We start from the raw sequence: 23,312 nt of genomic DNA on the forward strand, positions 1-23,312 counted from the left end.
GACGGAGGTCGGGGGGGGGGAGTACGTGTACGGGCACGCGCACGCGCCGGCGGGAGGGGCGAGATGTGGGGCCGCGGGCACGCGCGGTCTCCGCGGCCTGCGCTCCGGGCCCGGCTGGCGCGCGCTCCGGTAGCCGCTGAGGCGAGCCGGCCGCCGGGCTCGCAGCCCTCGCCTGCTGGCGCTGGGGCGCCCCGGGCCGTTTGGGGCGCTAGGGAACAGCCGGGAGTAGCCCCCGAGTAGCCCCGCAGCCCTCGTGGAGAGTCGGCCCCCGCGCTCGGGTGCCGAGCTTTGCAGGGAGCGCCGGCCGGAGGTCGCTGCCCTGCCCGTGTGGGCGGGCGTGTGCGTCCTGCTCCGGCGCCGTCTGCACCGTTAGGGCCCAAGTGCCTTCCTCTCGTGGAGGGGCTAGTGTCCCACAGACGAGACAGAGACCCGGAATCTAGAGGAAACGTGGGGGACGCCATGGAAAGGGCCAGCTGTCATAATCTGCCAAAATAAGAAAGTGAATGAATAATTTTGGCGTAAGAAAGACCCAACAACCCCAGCCAAGAAAATGGATGTCATTAGAATGATCTTGCATCCACCTTGGAGACAGGATACAGATTTCATTTAGTGGGGTTTTCAATCCTCTCTCTTAGGAACACAGGAATTGCCATCCTGCATCGGACCCGGGCATCTGGTTCAGTACCTTGCCTCCAACAGCGACCACAATCAGATGCTTCAGGGGAAGGTGTAAGAATCTTGCTGGGGTTTTCTATCGTACTTGTCATCATAACTGATTCTTACTTCCCATGTATATTACATATGCACTGAGAGTCTGCATGCACTTTATTAATTTTCTGTTGTCCCTGTCATAAAAGAGGATTTACTCAGGATATACTTTTGTTACTCCTTTCTTACTTTCTGTCACACATTACTCTGGGGTTATTGTGGAAAATTTGTAAAAGAGGATGGTTTTGCAATGTGTCTTGAACATGGTCAGACTCTAGAGGAGATCAGCCCAATCCAAACTAATTTTACATCCTTCAGTCTTTAGTCTTCATGTGCTTCATTTTGGGCTTTGTGGGCTCTGTTGTTTCAGAGAAGTACAGATGTCAGACCCCTTGTCTACCCTAGAAAGGGTTTGCTGGCAGAGCAAGTGAAGACACAACTTATACAGCCAAAAGATTTATTTTGCTAGTATTGTTTATATCAATTCCTCAACCAAAATAAGCTATACCAGCAAAAGGACTACAGTAGAACCTCAGATTTACGAACTCCTTGAGAATGGAGGTTGTTCATAACTCTGAAATGTTCCTGAACTCTGAACAAAACATTATGGTTGTTCTTTCAAAAGTTTACAACTGAAATTGACTTAATACAGCTTTGAAATTTTACCATGCAGAAGAAAAATGCTGCTTTTAACCATCTTAATGTAAATGAAACAAGTACAGAAACAGTTTCATTACCTGGTCAAATCTTTTTTAAAAACTTTCCCTTTATTTTTCAGTAGTTTACGTTCAACATAGTACCGTACTATATTTTTTTCTCTGCTGCTGCCTGATTGCATACTTCCAATTCCAAGGGCTTGGCTACACTGGAAACTTCAAAGCGCTGATGCAGGAGCGCTCCCGCGGCAGCTCTTTGAAGTGCGAGTGTGGTCGCATGCGAGTGCTGGGACAGAGCTCCTGGTAATCCACCTGCACGAGGGGATTAGCTCCGAGCGCTGGGAGCCTGTCTACACTAGCACTTTAAAGCACTCAGACTTGCTGCGCTCAGGGGCGTGATTTTTCACACCCCTGAGCCAGCACATTGGAGCGCTATAAAATGTAAGTGTAGACAAGCCGCAAGTGAGGTCTGTCGTTGGCTGACCAGTTTGTAACTCTGGTGTTCATAACTCTGAGGTTCTACTGTATTTTAATGTGTCAATACTAGGGCATTTGCTGGCATAGCTATGTCAGTTGGGGTGGTTTCACGCTCCTAATCAATATAGTTATACCTACAAAACTTTTTTAAGTGTAGACTAGGCCTGACTGTATAATGAGTGAAGATGTATTTGCTGATCAAGTTGGTCCTGAATATTTGATAGCCTTATTAGGACTAATATCTTCAATTGGCAATAAAAATATACATGGAGCCAGTATGTGGATCAGGGCACAATGAGCAGGTGGGTTTTTGTGTGCTGTATGAGTTAGAACCTCTGTATGGCTTCCAGTGCACATAATTATACCGTGAATTACAATCTATTCTCCAGGGCTTTGTCCAGACCAGTTTTAAATGTCCCAAGTGACAGCTTCCATCACTTTCTTTGAGAAACTATTCCACAGGTGATAACTACATAAGTTCTGCCTGCCAGCATTTAACTAGAAGAAATGGGCATTGCTGTGAATAATTTGCTTTTCAGGGGGATGCATTCTGACACACTTGAAGGGCACAACAAGCTATAACACCCAGCCTATTGTGCCTCACTAATTCTACATACAGAATGTGGACATTGCACTGCTGTTTATGGGTCACTTCACACTTTGAGTGCCAATACGTACATATCTATTCAGGGGACACCATCATAGGGCCTAATCACATCAGCCACACTATCAGAGGCTTGTTCATCTGCACATCTACCAATGTGATATGTGCCAGCAGTGCCCCTCTGCCATGTACATTGGTCAAACTGGACAGTCTCTACGTAAAAGAATAAATGGACACAAATCAGATGTCAAGAATTATAACATTCAGAAACCAGTTGGAGAACACTTCAATCTCTCTGGTCACTCGATTACAGACCTAAAAGTCGCAATATTACAACAAAAAGACTTCAAAAACAGACTCCAATGAGAGACTGCTGAATTGGAATTAATTTGCAAACTGGATACAATTAACTTAGGCTTGAATAGAGACTGGGAGTGGATGGGTCATTACACAAAGTAAAACTATTTCCCCATGTTTATTCTCCTCCCCCCCCCGCCCCCCAACTGTTCCTCAGATGTTCTTGTCAACTGCTGGAAATGGCCCACCTTGATTATCACCACAAAAGGTGTGTCCCGTCCCCCCCCCGCTGGTATTAGCTCATCTTAAGTGATCACTCTCCTTACAGTGTGTATGATAACACGCATTGTTTCATGTCCTCTGTGTATATAAATCTCCGCACTGTATTTTCCACTGAATGCATCCGATGAAGTGAGCTGTAGCTCACGAAAGCTTATGCTCAAATAAATTTGTTAGTCTCTAAGGTCCTTTTCTTTTTGTGAATACGTACATTAGTTGCTGATAATAATACTTAAAAAATATTTTAAAAAAAATCAGATTCCAGGTATATTTTGTCAAATACAATGTCCAAGAATCCGTAATTAACAGTGTCTCTGATAATATATACTGTATTGCAATACAGAGAACCACTATCATAAATAAAGGGAGACATGGATGAATTTATAATTAAAAATGCACTAGAAATTACAAGCATAATTTATTTACTAATGTGTACTGGAATATATTTTCTGTGTAATATTTTAAAAGTGGCATTAATAAATAATAGTAAACAAAATATTTTTAAACTAAAATTTTAATAAATATTAGAATTAAATATGCTATACAATAACTGCTTCAAAATTCAAATAAAATTATTTAAATAGGAAAACCAAATTTAAAAGTATTGCAAATGGTATTTAATATAATCAAAAATATGAAAAATACACTACAAGTAATAGAGGATATGCATGTTTATAAAACTCCTTTCAGATTAATTTTTATAAAGAAAAGTGAGGTAGTTACAAATTTTAAATAGGTTTCTAAGAAGAGATCTGGGTTCTATTCCCAGCTTTACTACAGACACCCTGTGTGACGTGATGTAAATACCTGTTGATTTTTTAACAACCCTGGCACACGTACAGTCTCTCCATAGTTGAGGGGGCAAGCAGGTTACATTGTAAATCCACTTTTATGCCTCTTGTAACTTTGACTAATTTTCTTCATACTTTGTAGAAAGTTGGTTGGCCTTCACAATTAACCCAGCAATTTGCAGGCCAAAAACCCATTTATCTAGCCCAACTGTTCGAGTTATAGGTCATCAAAAGATTTGGATCTCTCACCTCAGATATGGTTTGCTACTTCCTTCAAATTTTCCACAGTTGAATGTAACTGAAAAACACATTACATGCGGTATAGAAGAAAAGAAGTTGTATTAAAGAAAAGATAATGACCAATTGTTGCAACAAATTGTAATTATTATAATCTGTACATGAGCAGTTGGCACATATTATTTATTATTTGTATTACCATAGCAGCAATGATCCCTAGTCATGGACCACAACCCTGTTGTACTTCGTGCTGTAGAAACACAATAAAAGGCAGTCCCTGCCCCCAAGAGCTTACAATCAAAGCATAAGACAAGAGACAACAGATGGATAGAGACACACAGGGGAATACAAGGAAACAATGAGACAATATTTGTCAATATGACTGACTGGTTTCAGAGCACCAGTGGCCTAACTACTGTCCATTTTTTTGTAGGCATCGTGGCGAAGGTGAGTTTTAGGAGGTTAATGGGTTAGCTTGGTGGATGTTTGCAGGGAGATCCTCCCAAGGATGAGGGGCAGCACTAGCAAAGGCACAAAGGTGCTTGTTTTAAAATTTAACAAGTGGACAATGGAGGGTGGTGTCAATGAGCAAGGTGGAGTTGACATCTTGATAGTGAATGACAAATGATGGGTAGGATGGGGATAAGCCATGAAGGACCTTGAAAATGAAGACAAGTAGCTTATGTTTGATTTGATAGAGAAGAGGGTACCAATGGAAGGATTCAAAGGGGTGACATGATCAAAGTGACAATCTAGGAAAAATTATCTTTGCAGCTGCATTTTAAACGGCTATGAGCAGGGCATGATTGTATTTGCCAAGGACAGAGAAAAGGCAGAGCACCCTTTCTATGTCAGTGGGGCCCCCAGCAAACCTATAAGCATCTGTGAGGTCAAGATCTATGGCACAAAGCCCATTTCCAGGCACTAGTAGGATTTTCAGGCTGGTGGGGTCAATTTTCAGAGCTAGTCCCAACAAGGAAACAATAAAACTGGCCAGATCTCTTGGGACTGCCAAGGGTTGGGCCAAGCAGGGAGAGACTGGGGAGCCAGAAAAGGAGGGGTGGGAGGGCCAAGGGTCTGCAACTAACCCTGATTCATCACTAGTGAGGGAACGGGGGAGCCAGCCACCCTCTGGGTCCTGAGCCCCAGGGACTGGGGGGGGGGGGAGTGGGGCATCCCACTGGCCAGAGCCCCAAGGATGAGGGGGAGGTGAGATGGAGCTAGGCATCCCAAGCCCCAATGATGGGGGGTTGAGAGGGAGCTGGACACCCTATGGGTCTGAGTGGGATCTGGGCATCCCAAGCCCCAATAACGGGGAGTTGAGGGGGAGCCAGGAACCCCACGGGCCCGAGCCCCGAGGACGGGGGAGTGGGTGGGGGGACCGGGCACCCCACGGGCCCGAGCCCCGAGGACGGGGGGGGGCGAGAGGGGGACCGGGCACCCCACGGGCCCGAGCCTCGAGGACGGAGGGGGCGAGAGCCGGGCACCCCACGGGCCCGAGCCCCGAGGACAGGGGGGCGGGGGGGAGCCGGGCACCCCACGGGCCCGAGCCCCGAGGACGGGGGGGCGGGGGGGAGCCGGGCACCCCACGGGCCCGAGCCCCGAGGACGGGGGGGCGGGGGAGAGCCGGGCACCCCACGGGCCCGAGCCCCGAGGACGGGGGGGCGGGGGAGAGCCGGGCACCCCACGGGCCCGAGCCCCGAGGACGGGGGGGCGGGGGGGAGCCGGGCACCCCACGGGCCCGAGCCCCGAGAGGCTGGGGGGAGCCGGGCACCCCACGGGCCCGAGCCCCGAGGACGGGGGGGCGGGGGAGAGCCGGGCACCCCACGGGCCCGAGCCCCGGGGGCGGGGGGGAGCCGGGCACCCCACGGGCCCGAGCCCCGAGGACGGGGGGGCGGGGGGGAGCCGGGCACCCCACGGGCCCGAGCCCCGAGGACGGGGGGGCGGGGGAGAGCCGGGCACCCCACGGGCCCGAGCCCCGGGGGCGGGGGGGAGCCGGGCACCCCACGGGCCCGAGCCCCGAGGACGGGGGGGCGGGGGGGAGCCGGGCACCCCACGGGCCCGAGCCCCGAGGACGGGGAGGCTGGGGGGAGCCGGGCACCCCACGGGCCCGAGCCCCGAGGACGGGGGGGCGGGGGAGAGCCGGGCACCCCACGGGCCCGAGCCCCGAGGACGGGGGGGCGGGGGGGAGCCGGGCACCCCACGGGCCCGAGCCCCGAGGACGGGGGGGCGGGGGGGAGCCGGGCACCCCACGGGCCCGAGCCCCGAGGACGGGGGGGCGGGGGAGAGCCGGGCACCCCACGGGCCCGAGCCCCGAGGACGGGGGGGCGGGGGGGAGCCGGGCACCCCACGGGCCCGAGCCCCGAGGACGGGGAGGCTGGGGGGAGCCGGGCACCCCACGGGCCCGAGCCCCGAGGACGGGGGGGCGGGGGGGAGCCGGGCACCCCACGGGCCCGAGCCCCGAGGACGGGGAGGCTGGGGGGAGCCGGGCACCCCACGGGCCCGAGCCCCGAGGACGGGGGGGCGGGGGAGAGCCGGGCACCCCACGGGCCCGAGCCCCGAGGACGGGGGGGCGGGGGGGAGCCGGGCACCCCACGGGCCCGAGCCCCGAGGACGGGGGGGCGGGGGAGAGCCGGGCACCCCACGGGCCCGAGCCCCGAGGACGGGGGGGCGGGGGGGAGCCGGGCACCCCACGGGCCCGAGCCCCGAGGACGGGGAGGCTGGGGGGAGCCGGGCACCCCACGGGCCCGAGCCCCGGGGGCGGGGGGGAGCCGGGCACCCCACGGGCCCGAGCCCCGAGGACGGGGGGCGAGGGGGAGCAGGCAACTCCCTCGCAGCAAGGCCAGCGGGCAGCTGAGGTGGTGATAGAAAGTAGCGAGACCCCCCCCCACCGCTCAACTGTTGCCATAGTAACAAAGAGGGCGGGACAGCAGCGCCCTTCGCCCCGTGCCACGTGACTGTTCGAACACTCCAATCCCAAGTTTCGCAGGGAAGGGGCAGGGCTCCAGAGCACGGCGGATTGGGCCCCGCCCCGCGCGTTCTGATTGGCAGTGTGCTCTCTCAGTCCTGCTCTGATTGGGCAGCGAATTCGCAGCTTGTTGGAAAGGCCCCACCCTCCGAGTGCTCGGAGCGGCTCGGGTTCCGGCTGCGCTGCAGGGTGACTCCTGGGGGAGGCTTCAGTTGGACCTGCCCAGCAGGAGACCAGAGAGAGCGGATGCCGCGACGGAGGCCACGCCCAAAGGGCGGGGCCTGCAGCCTGATTAGGGGCGGGGCGTTTGGAAAGGGGCGTGGTGAGCACTGGGTGGGATTTACCTGAGGGGGGGTGGGACCTAGAGGGAAGAGCGTGATGGGGGGGGGGAATCTGGGGTTGGGAACCTTGGGGGGGAAGAGGGGAGGGAGATGATACTGTGGGGAGGTACCTGTGGGAGGAGGGTCAGGTCTCTGTGCGGGGAAGGAAGGATGGTCAGTGTGGGGGAGGTGACAGGACATGGGGGAGGGACTGGAGGGAGGATCGGTGGAGGGGCTGGGGGTGACAGGACACTGGGAGGGGTGGGAGGGAGGATCTGTGGGGGGTGACACACTGGGAGGGAGGGTCAGTGTGGGTGGGCTGGAGGGTGACAGGACACTGGGAGGGGTAGGAGAGATGGTCTGTGGGGGGGTGACGGGACGGTGGGAGGGGTTAGTGTGGGGAAGGCTGGGGGAGGAGACAGGACAGTGGGAGGGAGGGTCAGGGGCTCTGGGGTGACAGGACACTGGGAGGGGTGGGAGGGATGGATGGTCTGTGGGGGGACCTGGGGGAGGAGACAGGACACTGGGAGGAGGGCAGGGAGGGTCAGTGTTGGGGGTGACAGGACACTGGGGTGGGAGGCAGGGTCAGTGTGGGGGTGGCAGGACACTGGGAGGGGTAGGAGAGTGGGTCTGTGTGAGGGCTGGGGGGGTGACAGGACACTGGGAGGAGGGGAGGGAGGGTCAGTGTGGGGGTGACAGGACACTGGGAGGGGTAGGAGAGTGGGTCAGTGTGGGGGCTGGGGGGTGACAGGACACTGGGGTGGGAGGCAGGGTCAGTGTGGGGGTGGCAGGACACTGGGAGGGGTAGGAGAGTGGGTCTGTGTGAGGGCTGGGGGGTGACAGGACCCTGGAAGGAGGGGAGGCAGGGTCAGTGTGGGGGTGACAGGACACTGGCAGGGGTAGGAGAGTGGGTCAGTGTGGGGACTGGGGGGTGACAGGACACTGGGGTGGGAGGCAGGGTCAGTGTTGGGGGTGGCAGTACACTGGGAGGGGTAGGAGAGTGGGTCAGTGTGGGGGCTGGGAGGTGACAGGACACTGGGGTGGGAGGCAGGGTCAGTGTTGGGGGTGGCAGGACACTGGGAGGGGTAGGAGAGTGGGTCAGTGTGGGGGCTGGGGGGTGACAGGACACTGGGGTGGGAGGCAGGGTCAGTGTTGGGGGTGACAGGACACGGGCAGGGGTAGGAGAGTGGGTCAGTGTGGGGGTGACAGGACACTGGCAGGGGCAGGAGAGTGGGTCAGTGTGGTGGTTGGGGGGTGACAGGACACTGGGGTGGGAGGCAGGGTCAGTGTGGGGGTGGCAGGACCCTGGGAGGGGTGGGAGAGGGTCAGTGTGGGGAGGGCTGGGAGGGACAGCACCCTGGGCGGGGTGGGGGGTCGGGGGGAGCAGAGAAGCAGGGAGGGGGGCTGTGGGTGGGAGAGGCTAGTGAGGAGGGGAGCAGAGGGGCGTGGTCTCCGCCAGGGTTCTCGGGTCCCTCTTTCCAGGAGGCGCGCGGGCGGGAGTGGGCGTGGCTCCGGCGAGGCGCCCAGGTCTCTCTCAGGAGCAGCAGGGGGAGCGCTCAGCCTCGCTCCCCCGTCTCTCCGAAGGGGAGGGGGAAGGGGAGGGCAGGGGGCGTGGCTCCGCTTGGCTCCCACGTCCCCTCGCTCGCGCTCTCTCTCTGCCTCTCTCCTCCTTCACAGGGTGACACGTCTGCAGGGTGAGTGAGTGGCATTGGCAGACTGTCAATCCCTCACCAAAGCGGCCATCAAACAACATAAAACACACACAGTCACTGGGCTGCTGGGCTCATAAATTCCAGCTGGCTGATATTTTTGCACATTGCTTTGCAGAGAGTGTGTAATTAATTTTTTTACAGTTCTTTCCCCTTTATTTCCGCTCTTTTCTTTGCACAAGTTCAAACTTTTGATAGCTGCAATTTTGCCCCCATTGTACAGACTTGGGATCATTTGTTATTTTTTTGGGGGGGAGGGCAATTAATTTTTTTCATCTGTGTTTGTGTTTTCGTGGGCTTTTTTTAATGTTGCAATTTGGGGATGGGGGTGTTTGCTTGGTTTGTTGTGGTTTTTGCTGTTTGCCACCCTCTTAACTTTTTAAGGATTTGAAAGCAAGTTTTTTGTGTTTTTTTTTATTTGCCTTTTTTTACGAAGAAGATTTTTTTTTTTTTGGACAAGTGGAGGAAAGACAAAAAACAATAAAAATAAAAAAGAGGAAGAGAGAAAGAAAAAAAGCTTTGGAGGAAGATTGTACGAGAGAGAGAATTGCAGAAACCTCATCAACTCATTTATTTAAGCCACAAATATTATTATGATGAAAGAAGATTGTAACTAAAGAAGCGAGTGATTTACTGCACTGGAAAGAAGAGAGTGGAATAAACAACTGAGATCCGGTGAAATACTAAATACTGATTTATTTATTTTTTTAATTTGCGAGAGCAAAATAACAACAAACAGGAACTGAAATTGACTACAAGAGCCAGAGATTTATTTGCATTTTCTTTTCTAAGCACAAACCTCCTTCCTCTGATTGTGAGGCTGTTTTTGCCGTTTCTCCTGCTGCTATCTCTGAAAGTGCATTGATTGGGCTGCGGTAGGAGGTATGGATGATCAGTCCAGGATGTTGCAGACTCTGGCCGGTGTGAACCTGGCTGGCCACTCGGTGCAGGGGGGGATGGCTCTGCCTCCTCCCCATGGACATGAAGGGGCAGACGGCGACGGCAGAAAGCAGGACATCGGAGACATCCTCCATCAGATCATGACCATCACTGACCAAAGCCTGGATGAGGCACAAGCAAAGTTGGTTTCGTCTAATTAAACCTTGTCTTTTTGTGTGTGTGTGTGGTTTTTGTTTCTCTCCCTCCTGCTCCTCTGCAGAGACCAGGCGTCTCACAATTAGAGCAACTTAATACTGTAGGAGAAATTTCAAGCAGCAAAGGCAAAATCAAAGTTGCTATTAATTATTTGTAAAATATAAATATGTGATGCTTGTACCATTTTTTTTCTGTTCCATTTGATTTACACCTATGCGTAGAAGGCTGTTGCTCATACATTCCCATTTTCATTTCCATGTCTTTAGACACTATCTGGCTGACACTCATTTAAAAATCACCATCCCGCAATATTTGTTCTTCGCGAGACTTTGATTTCTTGTTAAGAAGTGTAACTTTTTTCTTTCCTTCTCTCCTGCCCCTGAAGTGGTGGCAGATGAATTACAAAGGTGACAAGATATTGCTTCAGGGAGAAAACCCTCAATGTTTTGAAATCACAGTAAATACAAAACAAAGAATATGAACTCTGGAAGTTCTCCCCTTTAACAAATCAGTTCTAATGTAGAGGAATGGAAAGTACTCGAGACAGGCTTTGATTTATACACTTAGTATACCGGGGAATTTACATAAAGCTAATTTGACTTTAAAATAAACAGATGAAAAGAAACCATTTAAACATGGCTTTAAAACCAAACTTCTATGAGTGTCACAAGTCTGCAAGTGGCAGGCAGGCTGGGGCTACCTGGATCTTTTACTTGTCACCAAGTCCCTGCCTTGGGGATAAACGAGAGAAGGCATTTGAAACTCCCTTTTGTTTGCTCCTCTTGTCCTTGAATTTAAATATCCTCACATTTCTTGTTAATGTTTGCTACTTTTCACACAATATGATTATGTTGCCTGGTAGCCTACAGGGCAAATATGCACCTCCCCCAGTCGCAGCCAAAAGCTGTAGCCAAAGATTCCTTGTCACTTGTAATTAACTTTACTTCCTATTACTTTGCATGGAATATATGAACAGTAAAATGCAGAGTCACAATTAAATCATTTTACTGTGGAAAGACGCCATATTATCAAATAGCTTTTGTTAATACATTTGTTCTTTCCTGTTTTTCAGAAAGCATGCACTGAACTGCCACAGAATGAAGCCTGCTCTGTTCAGTGTCCTGTGTGAAATCAAAGAGAAAACAGGTAAGAGCCCAGGAGTAACGTGGCTTTAAATCGAACTCCAAATAGGTAAACATTGCAATACTTCTCGAAGCTTAGATTCTGCGAGCCTGGGAGCTGCTTTAGGCACCGCAGCCATCTTTGATCATTGCCTCCTTTCCTGCTTCTGATCTTGGGAGGGGAGGGGAGCGGGAGAATGTAATAAATCTGGAGCAAATTTTACAATTCATAATCCCGATGTAAAATGAAATGTAGATGAAAATGATCGTGTGTCACCGTCCACAGAGTAAATTCCCCCTCTGGCTGCAATCAGGGAAGTAACACCGAGCAACCAGGCTCTCTCTGCCTTGTTTGTATGTCAATTTCTTAAAGGAGCAATGTGAGATTGGAGAAGCCAATTGCAATGCAGAGTAGAGAGCAAGGGAACAACATAGCCGGCAACTTTCTGCTTGACTCGGGCCACCTTAAATATGTTGTTGGACACATTCGGATGACAGATTCAAACTAGTACATTATGTAGGAAATTAACTGTAGTCTTAAGAAATGCTAAAGGATGTGTGTGTATAAATGTGTCCACACATGTTCACATACATACGGATATACACTGTTGTATATAATACATTTATTTTTATGTACATTTACCTTGTGAGGGTTATATATGTACATGAGTATTTCTGTCTGTAGATATTGCTATTCATATCCATATATCTGTAGACAAAAAATTACAGCAAAAAACACCCCTGAAGTTTTCTAAAAAATGTGTTTCAATTATATGGAATAAAAAAAGGGTAGAAGCAAGTTAGTAGCATATACTTTTATATATTTACAGTTGTTCTATATCTTACAAATAAGATTTTGAAAAGAGCATTTCAGGTAACTGTGGTAACAAAATGTAATGCCCATTTTGACAGTGTATTATTTAGAATTCTAGTTCTTGAACTTGTTCTACACATTCAGGTTAAAAGTGCATTAGGGGTTCAACCTAGATACAGAATATTTCTTTTATAACAATAACACTTACCATGTAAATAGCACTTTTCATCTTTCAAGAGTTGTACAAACATTAATCATATATATGTGCTCTACAAAAATTATTTCTTCATATAATACCGAACATGTTAAAGGAGCAGTAAACTTTTTGTAAGCAGTAACATGTCTAAATATACAATTCTGTCTGGATGCGCCACATTTTCAGAGAAAACAGAACAAAAATGCTGTTGATGCTGAGGATAGCATTAGCACCTAGACTGTAGGGAGTGAAGTTAAGAGTGTAAAAGTTGTAGAATGCTTTCTGCCAATATTTGTCTGTAGGGAGCACAGCAAAGTCTTAATATTTTTTTGGTGCAATAATATCTTAAACACCAGAATTTTTCTTCCCAAAAGCGTTGACAAATTAATTTTGTTAAGACACATTTAAACTTTATAGCAGCTTGTGGGTATGTTCTTTGACCCCACTGACTGGAGAAAAATTAATCGCTTTTTAGAGGGGAGGATTTTGAAAAGTATTGTATGTAATATTATGAGAAGCAAGAGCATTATTAAGGCCTGACTAACTTTTTTTAAAAAATCTGTATACTAGCGTTTTAGTTGCTCTTGAAAATTATAGTTCTCAATTGCAGTCTGAAGATAAAAAAAATTACATATGACTACAGAATAAGACATCAAACATTAAATCACAGTCAGTCTTAACTAAGAAACCTAAAAGTACATAGTTTTCAGTAAATTCATGTCCAAAGGTTTCCTTGCTATCAGGACTCCACTTCAGTTTCTGCTGACAGCTAAGCACTGGGGTATTGACTGTGTTGTGAATATTAAGATTGATTCTGCTTTATATTGCATTATATTGCTCTGGATAAGGGAATGATTTCCCCCCTCTCTACGCCACACACATACACCCTTTGTGCCTTGATCACAGTTAACCCCCACCCCTCCTTTTGGTTCATATTTGTTTTCTTGTCTTTTTCTAAACTTTTTGCCCAGCCAGCTCCAGAGCTAACCAAGCAACCTGCCTTTGATGTTTAGACATTTTGCAGCAGGCAGATTTCAATTAAGAAGGCGTAGGTCCTGCGATCACTTATTTGCACAGGGCTTAGCCTCACTGCTTTGAAAGGAAAGTATAGTCAACCACATGTCAGAGGTGAGTTGAGAATTAAAAACAAGTCTTTTCAGAAACAGGGATTACTGGCAGTGGGTGCTTGGTAAGGCCATTGCTGTTTCAGAAGCGAGAAGGAAACTGACAAGGGAAGAGATTTTGTGATTTCAGATGTTTCTGGGGATTTCAGTGATAATTTGTAAATTGAGATCTTGCTTTTGTGTCTTGACTTGTGGAGCCAAGTTTGCAAGTTATCTCTTTTGTAAAATAGCTAAGAGCCAACAAAGAGTGAAGGCGTCCGTCTGGCCAAAGGCGAGATCCTGCCAGCCCCAGCAACTGGGAAAGGATAGGATTATGCACTGAGTGATTGATGGAGGTAAATCCACCCCCCTCCAAACTGTTCCCATAGGGGCATATTCACTCAGGATCTCCCAGTTGAGATTAAATGACTGTATAGACATTAGTAAGTGTTACCAAAGCAAAGAAAATATGAAAGAAATTTCTAGCATATTTTCTCTGATCTGTTTCAATGAGAAAAAAGTGTAAATACTCATTGCCAAACAGTTCCGAATTTGTAGGTTAAACAGTTTGGGATGCAATTAAAGTAGGGGTTCTCCCCCATTGGTCTTCACTGCCCTTTGCTCAAAATAATTTAATCAAGATGCAATTGGATTGTGCCTCAATACTTAATTATTTATAATCTGAGGAAAAGTTTACCTTGGTGTTAGTAATGGAAATTACTGTCATGGTTTATCTCTACCTAGTTTAAGGAGACAGAAAGAATCTAGCCTTTGCATGAAGTGTAATTTCAGTCAAGTCTTTTCAAAAATAAGGAATTAAGAAATGCAACTGTGCAGACCTTTTTATATTTAATTGCATTCATTTTTAATACTTTGCTGGTGGATTATTATTGTTCAGCATAGCTAGTGAGGACTTTGCTAGATTGGTAGAAAGAGAATGTTTAGGGGAACCCCCAGTTTCAGGTGAATTAACCATATCAGATGCCTGTAGATATCAAAATACATTTTCTCAAGGGTTAGTAGATGCATTATGTTTATTAAAGATTTTTCACTCTGCCTTATTTAGAAGTAGGTAGCTGAAGAGGTTTTTTTTCTGAGATATTTATCATGTTCAAAGTAATTAATTACAAAATCTAATCTGACATTTATTTTTACATTTTAAAAAATACTGTGTTCTGTATAAATCAACTTTAAAACAAACAAACAAACAAATAAACATATACTGGTATGTGCGTTCCTAAAGGCAGCCACCGGGTAGCAGGTTTTCATAAAGATGACTAACTGCCACTTATTTATTTAATTAATACAAAGAAAATTGAGCCCCAAAGTTTTACTGAAGCTCCTCTAGTAAAATAGGAAGATAAGAAAAATAGGTCTGTCTAGTGGCTGCGTTGTGTTACATTTTTATCTGTATCTGTTCTAATAGATGTCACTTCAGAATCTGGAGTCACATCTGTTGCATACCTTTGTATCAATCTTTCTGTCCTCCTATCGATATCATAGTCTGATGTATGTATGTCGTTTTGTATGTACACTGTTTACTGTTAAGAAAAGCTTAGATTCAGAATCTGATTATTTTTACACTTTAGTAAATTTCTATACCTGAAGTACTATATTTACATATGTAAATATAACTGAAATATATTCATTCTGATGTTCTTAAAAATGGTTAGGGAATTGCAGTTATTTCCCAGTGGAATTCCATATTATTGCGCTGTACTGGTAGATGATCTGTACCATCATAGTCTCTTGCCTTTTTATGTTGTTTTTAAAACTTATGTTAAAAAAAATCCAAACAATGACAGCTGCCAACCAAACCGTAATTTACTGTCACCACAAACCCTAAATAGCATTCATTTACTAGTAATGCCTAATGGCATACCTGATGGTTTGCCAGATTTGTGGCCTTTCTGAGGCTTATAAGCAGGACTGACTTGGGAAGATCATAAAACTTAATGAACTTCTCGACTGCAGGAGGTGTCCGCAGGGGAAGAGAAAGGCCTGCTTGGCTGGTTGGGCTGGTTGAACTATTTTTTTATGTCTAAAGAGAGAGGGGAAAAAATGATGATTAAAAATGTTCTGCCTTCATGCAGAGTTTTGTTGCAGAGGATGAAAAGATTTTTAGATATGGAAAACAGATGAATAGCGAAGTTAACAATGAGATTAATTTCTTGCTATTCGCCATGTAAGCTGAAACCTTTATTTTTATTGCTACAACTGTAACTAGCCATCCATCGCCATTCTGATGATTAAAGGGCTATCTCATGCCCTCACTCCACAGCAAAACTCTTACATGGCCCAGTTCTTTGGCGGTTTTCAGGAACACCTCTAAGGATTTCACAGTATATCAACCAAAGTGGCCATTATCTAACCAGCCTTGGAAAGGCCTCATATTTTCTCCCTCTTGCAGTAAGAATTTGAAAATATCAACCCCTCCCTCAATCTGGATCTTTTTAACTGAACTGCAAGGTTGCTTTCTTACATTCAATTCATTTTAACTTTGCAGTATTTGAAAACTATCCTATAATGCCAATCATTTTTAATAAAATAAAACAATCCCTAATGAAAAGTTCAGAGAGAAATGTGGAGCGGTATAGTAACATTGTTATGATGTCTCTGTTCGCTATTTTTAAAATTGCGACGTTATTCAATGGAGATATTTTTTAAAAAATAGGCTATGCAGTCCTCCTGTGCCCTCATCAGGCTCTGGAGGATCATCTGTAATTTCCTTCGACTAGATTAGCAAGTGAACAATGTGGAGTAAAAATCTACATCTTTCTTGCCATGTGGGATTGTTTCTTTTTAATATTCAGAATTTTAAGGAACAATCAACTAAAACATCACAGAATTCTTAAATGATATATTTTAAAAGTATTTATGATTAAACATATTCCAATTCATCACATCCAATAGTATGTTACGCCACTTACACCACCTGAATGGTAGTGGTATCACTTCGCCTCATAAATGTTCTACTAGTAAAAATTAAATTGAATTAAGTATCTCGTTGCCATTTTGTCATCCGTTCCAAACCTACATAGAGACAAAGTGCCATTTCCATGGTGGTTCTTTAGCCAGTGTGAGATTTATGTATGTATGTATTTATCTATCTAATTTATTTATTTTGGCCAAGAAAAAGAATGGTTCTTGTGAGTTCCCCCCCCACACACACACATCTGACCTTTTGTTTTAGAGGACTTGTTACTGCATACTACCTTTACACCAAGCCATTTTAGAGCTCCTTCATATATTTAAATAACATACAAGCTTTCACTTGATTACAAGGATCTGTTTCCAGACCATCTCCCCTCCCCCCCCAAGATAAAATTAGACCTATTTTTCAATACTAACTCAGTACGAGCACGTAATTCTTTTATTTTCTGCCTCATTTTTGGAGGGTTTCATTTTGTTCTTGAATATTAAACAAACTTGCACATTTGTAAATATTTTAAAATGATTGTGAGCTACCACCAGGTTTATTTTATCATCACAGTAATTTAAATTTATTTTTGATTTGGTATAAATAAATATAATAGTAGATAGTGATCCGAGCCATCCAAGGCCATCCCGTATTTTACAAATTTAATAGATTTGTCAACCAGGTTTGTTCAGCTTTCAGTGAAAGATACACACTTCCATGATTTGGATATTATGCTATCCTGATTCAATTTAAATATTAATTTGTGTGAAACATTAATGTATATTGCAATCTACCTTAGACAAGTATATGCAGAATTAAAATATGAAATTGCTTCAAATGTAATAAAAGGTTTAAATACACATGCAATATATATTATTAATATATAATGCGATAAAGCGAGATTGTTTAGCTTATATTTATTCTGAATTTTTTAAACTGTTTTACGGTTCTGTGAGTGTCACATGAATATTTTTAAGTAAAATAAGAACAAATAATAAGTTCGTATACTAACTAGTTAAAATAAATAGGGACTTGAGTTTTTCTTTTCTTGTATAATTGATGGAATTAGATGTAGCTGTTTGTATTCTGTGAATTGACACCATGAGAAGAATGCTTTGTTTGTTTTCTCAGCAGTCATGTTTAATGCTATTCGCTTATCAAGGTGATCAGCATGGTTCAGATAACACATGCCTGACACAGCCTGCCTTTTTTCACCATCATGTTGACCTTTTGTCACATTTGCTTTTCTCTGGTAGGCAATTCATGTCTTTAAGTATGAATGGAGTAAATAATTCACATCAATATTTAATATAAATTATTAAAGTTTGTGTCAGCTCCTATAGTTCCTGCTTTTATAAAGTTAGAGTAGTACATCAACCAAACTGATGAATTACGCTTTTCAGCTGGACATTAGAGCTATTCCACTGTTATCTTTACAACCTAAGTAAACAAGGGAGTTACATATGAAGGGAAACGAAGCTCTGTGCTTGAATACTATTTATATTTTTCAGTAGGGGCTATGCATATTCTTTAGAAAGGGGGAAAATGCTAGCTAAATAGCTGTAGTATTTTAACGTGTGAATTCCGAAACTTTATTCTTATTGTTTATAAGCTGTAAATAGAAACATAGCAAACACCACTGAACTTGACATTTTCTTCCTCATCTTGTTACTAGCCTTACATGAGCACTTACGATCTATCCAAAGGTTTAGATTATGCTTACTTGTTTGTTTTTTATTTTGTTTGTTTTGGAGTTGCTTTCTGGTTTTTTTATTTCCTTTGTAGCCCAATTTTTACAGAATCTTCTGGAGATGAGTGATAAATTAGTTCAGAGATTATGAAGTTTCTGATCTCTTCAGTCTTTGGTTATAAATTATAACACATATTTTACAAGCTAAATAATCTGTTATTGAAACTAGACTGATTTTTTTTAAATAAAAAATAATGATTTAATGCAGCAGCTGTTGCAGTGCATATTTGTTGCTAAAGAGAGCTGAAACAAAGGACATTTTGCATAGAAGTATATAAATTTATTTTTCTTATTTCATCTTAGTGTTTTTTATTTAAATTCTGTTTTTAAAGAGAAATCCTATTTCAAGTTACACAGTCATGTGAAATTGCTGTACCAATATCAGAATCCATTGAATAACATGGGTCATATAATACTACAAATCAATCATTTTGGGATTTTCTCTACCATGTGTTTACAGGTCAAAACCTCTTGTTATATTTATGTTATGCATCAACTTTAAAGCTAATCTCTTAGTCTGCATTGTCCAGCAGGTGGCTTTTCAAGTATGATTTGATTTTTATTTATTTATTGTAGGTACAAAAATGGATTAAATAATATTACTCTGAATTTAAAAAAACGGAAAAGAGTAACTATTTTGCAGTATATGTGTACATATATGACAGAGCAAATGAAAATATCTAGAGATCTTCTACTACATAATCTAAATTAAGATTCTAAACAGACATTACAGATGCTGGTAACTTTGGCAATTATCGTTTTGTTTGGTGAACAGTAGTAAAACAGTGTGCGGTAAAAGTGTTTAGAGAGAGAGGATAAATAAATTGAACAGTTTTGCAATGCAAAGTGGTTTGTGGTGTTTTTGAGGATTTCTTGGCTCTTGCTTAACTGCTATTGTGAAGCCTGGAGCAGATTTTCCCATTGCTAATGCCCTAGAAGTATTAATTCACTTTGATATGCTAATTAGAGGGCATTATGCAAGAAATGAGATTAAGTGGCAGCATGAAGCCATTTGCCTGTCAGTAAATTGAGAGCTTTAGCATCAGGAGGAGCTTTGTTTTTTCTGAGTTTCTCTTGGTTTTGCATATAAATAAAATTGATTGAAAGGTCTAGAGAAGCTTCTAGAACATTGGTGATTCTTTTTCTCTTTCTATGATTATTTAAACTTCATGTTAAAGGCTTTCTTTGAATATTAATTGATCTAATGGGAGCTACTGAACATGAAGAATTTCATTGTATTCTCAGTTACTGTACCTTAACAAAAGAAAAGTATTCAAATTCTTTGTGTCATCTGATTTTTGTGGCATTATTTCAGGTATACCTTACAACTTTGCATTGTAAACTCTGATCAGTGCTAACTATTACTGGGCTGATGTTCTTGCCAGTTTTAGCACAACAAAGGCCTGATTTCAGAGGTGCTGAACAGCTGAAGTCAGCGGTAGGTGTGGATACCTGGGGAATCAGGCCTTGAGCTTTTATCATCCAACTCAGTTGTAGGGTGTTCCATTATGTCTTATGTAAACTGGAGATATATTTGGGATCATTTGGGAAGGAAGAAGTTGTAACACTGGCCATAGATTTTATTCAACTGCCAGAAAACTATATTTGAAGTAACATTAAGGGGTTGACTTAAATCCATAAAAGCAAGGAAATTCTGAGTTAATGCTTAAACTCTGCCCTTAACTCAACCCATTGAACCTATTTATTAGAGTATATATGAGTCGTAAGATAACTGTGCTGAGACCCCTGCAGTATTATGGCACTGTGGGATGAGTCAAAGAGAGTCTCTGATTTAGCTCAAAATTTCCTGGCTCTTGTGGCTTTAATTCAGACTCTGGTGTCTCTTAAATATAGTTCGCAAAAAGAAAAGGAGGACTTGTGGCATCTTAGAAACTAACCAATTTATTTGAGCATAAGCTTTCGTGAGCTACAGCTCACTTCATCGGATGCATCTATATATATATAAATATAGTTGTGTTGTTCAGTTTCCCCTTATGGAAATGTACAAACATATAACAGAAGTAATGCAGGACAATGAAATTTTTTTAAATATCTCTGGCCCTCTCCCTGATTGCTTGTAGGATATGAGGGTTTGTATGTCTCCACTGTACACATCTCCTTCATAGATCATTATCTTAAAGCCAATCAGGGGGTAGTTTTAGAATGATCATGCTTGTGATGAGCCCCAGTAATTAAAAAAGAAGCCCCAGTGTGGGGCTCCATAGTTCTGGCAGCTGATTTCTAACACTACTGGGGAATTTTTAACATCATAACATAAGACACAATAAACCATAGTGACTTCTTCAGAGCCATATAGATTATCAGGTCATTGCAACTGGCATGCACACCACAGTGTCTGTGCTCATGTGTAACTTCCAGTAATATAAATAGTAGGTACAAGCATGCCCATAGAGGGGAGAATAAAGACCTCTCTCTATTGATTAAGAATCCTTATTACATTTTTTGTGAAATGTGGTTACCATATTGGCCCATTAACTGCTTTTGTAAATGAAATAATTGGTTATTTTTAATCCCCACCACTGTCTGAACTACTTGAACAAATAAATCTTCATTAGAAATTCACAGCCTGAAAACTTTCATTAACAAAATGAAACCATTTTGGAGTTAGATGGGAAACCGAATAGCTTCTGAAACCACAAAACCAAATTTTCTCATAAGAAGTAACCTAATGTGCCAAGAATCAGCAAACGTTCACTTTCACGTTACAACCTCTTGAATAAAAATGCTAAATAATGAACACATTAACAGGCTTATCTTAACTATATCCTTAATAACGCAGACTATGGGGCACTGAAAGGCAGTGTAATCTACTATATAGAGTATACAGGACTGGGAGCTTGAAAGTTATGGATTTTAATCATTTGAAGCCTAATCTTGTTCCCACTGAAGTTAAGTTAATGGAAGTTTTGCCACTGACTTCAGTGGGGCAGGGTTTCACTGTTTGTGTCTCAGCTGACCCATCTATAAAATGGGGATATTATTTTCCTATTGAGGATCCTTGTGAAGATTGATCAACAAATGTTTGTACTATATGTTGAAGTTGTAAAATGTTATGCAGATGGTAAGTATCATTAAAATTGCTATGATGTGTTATATATGAAGAAATATAGGAAATAGCAATCAAATCACTTTCTAGTGGCCATTATTACTTAAATTATAGTATTCCTAAATGATGTCCCACCTATTGAAGGCTAACTAGATTAAGCTTTCCTTAGCGGATTTGCTTTTCTGTATGTTAATTGGGGATGATATTATTCTGAATCAGTGCTGTAGCAGAATGAAAACAGGGTCCTGATTTTATATTTATTTTTATTTAATGATTTAAAACAAAAAAAACATTGTCCACAATAGACAATGATTGGGTGTTTTACTTTGCTGGTGAATGTTCACAGATACCATTACACAACTGGCAGGATATTTAAAGCACTGATTACAAATGTTTATTGATTAAAGAAGCTTTTCATGCTTTTAGTGAATATTTGTAATTGCACTAAATAACACTGAGATGTTTGTGTATTTTCTTATAAGTTAGATGCCGGTTGCAGGAATGACTGTCACTAGTAATAACAAGTTACACTAGATTGTGCAATGATTCTTATTTGACTTCAAGGATATATTTATTACCATTTTTGAACAAATTATACTAACATGAAAAGTTGTGGAAATGATTGTGCACTAGATAAGGTGATACATTACAGGAGTGGTTGGGTTTATGGAGCTTTATGCTGAGGTTTTCTCAAAAATTATAGCGCAGTCCTGTCACTATAAAACCCAGTGATACAGTTGGTAATAACATGCACTGGAAGTATTTTTAGTTTTCACTTGTTATTCAAATAGAGTAGGAACTATCCGTTTTTCTACCTCTTCTTTTTTCCCTTTGTTGCAATCTCTCTCTCTCTCTCTCTTTTATTTTTTTTTTAAAGCAGAATGTCTCAGGTTTTGGTTTTGGTAGTGACTGCAGGTAGTGCCCTAAGGGTGAAATCCTTACCCCTCAGAAGTCAATGTGAGTTTTGTCAAGAGTTCAGGGTGAGAAGGATTTGGCTGTTAAGTGAAATTTGCCCCCGTGCAGTGAACCCATACAAGTCCTTTGGCACCGTTAAGTCCAGTGTTAAAGGCTCAACTAGTGCATAGGCCAGTGGTTCTCAAATTTTTGTACTGGTGACCACTTTCACATAGCAAGCCTCTGAGTGCGACCCCCCCCCCCCCATATCAATTAAAAACACTTTTTTATATATTTAACACCATTATAAATGCTGGAGGCAAAGCGGGGTTTGCGGTGGAGGCTGACAGCTCGTGAACCCCCATGTAATAACCTCGCAACCCCTGAGGGGTCCCAACCCCCCAGTTTGAGAACCTCTGACATAGGCCTTGTGTGAGTGAGCCTGCTGCACTGGGGTAAATTTCACCCTCAGTGAGTTGCTGAGAATTATTTCTTACTTCCTCTCCATTTGTTGGGGCAGTGACGTGATATCAATATGATCCTTGGGAACTTATTGACTTGTTGGTTCTTGACCTTTTGACTATGACCAAGTATAGAAATTGAATGTCTGAAAATTAAATGATAGGCTCTATATACATAAATACTTGGATGTCAGTGTATTACATGAACTAATTTTGGTTTACTTAAATTTATGGCATTTTGTGTTCAATAAAGGAAATATTTCTTCCTTTCACTATACTCAGAGTCTAATAATATTGTAGTTGCTAGCACTAAACAAATCAATTTCCTGTTACTGACTGATTATCATAACAGCTGCTGTTTAATCACCATGATTGTTACGTAACTTTGAAATCTCTAATATTTTGGAAAGGAGTGGGTAGCACTGTGGTGCGTGTGTAATGACGTGATGTCATTGCATTGGGTTGGAGATAAAAGTCGACACCCCGCCTGTATTTAGTGTCTTTCTGTTTAGTGGGCTCTGGAAACTTGCAAAAATATAAACAAGTTCCCTACTTTAAAAAAACACCACCGCAATCCTCACCCACCCTCCTCTTCACAAAAAAAGCCCCTGTTTTTAAGTGTGCTGAATGTTAACTTATTAGATAACTGAAAATCAGAATGGCCTTGGGAAGGGTATTTCTTTTTCAGTTCCAAATAATGTAGCATGAGACGATTAAATGACAGGAATATACTTTTAGTCCCTAATTTATATAAATAATGCACTTATGTATATCACAAAATACTTCATTTTTTTTCTCATGAGAACTAAAAAATGGGGCTTTTGAAACGAGTCCGGTAGGGTTGG

At 43.7% G+C, this 23,312-nt stretch overlaps 1 protein-coding gene across 3 annotated transcripts in view; it reads left to right on the top strand.

Annotated features, from left to right (window-relative positions):
* Nucleotides 1-8,996: 8,996 nt before the first annotated feature.
* Nucleotides 8,997-23,312, top strand: part of PBX3 (PBX homeobox 3) — a 157,652-nt gene continuing 143,336 nt past the window's right edge. The window contains exons 1-2 of one of the 3 annotated variants that reach the window (XM_074974207.1): nt 8,997-9,031; nt 11,214-11,287. In XM_074974207.1, coding sequence (XP_074830308.1) covers nt 11,239-11,287 — 49 coding nt within the window. In that variant the 5' untranslated portion in view covers nt 8,997-9,031; nt 11,214-11,238. Of the gene's footprint in view, nt 9,032-9,099; nt 10,128-11,213; nt 11,288-23,312 lie in introns of those variants that run through there. The other 2 variants (XM_074974205.1, XM_074974209.1) reach the window with 2 other exon arrangements.

The sequence above is a fragment of the Natator depressus genome, chromosome 16 (genome assembly GCF_965152275.1).
Source record: "Natator depressus isolate rNatDep1 chromosome 16, rNatDep2.hap1, whole genome shotgun sequence".
NCBI classification, from domain to species: Eukaryota; Metazoa; Chordata; order Testudines; family Cheloniidae; genus Natator; species Natator depressus.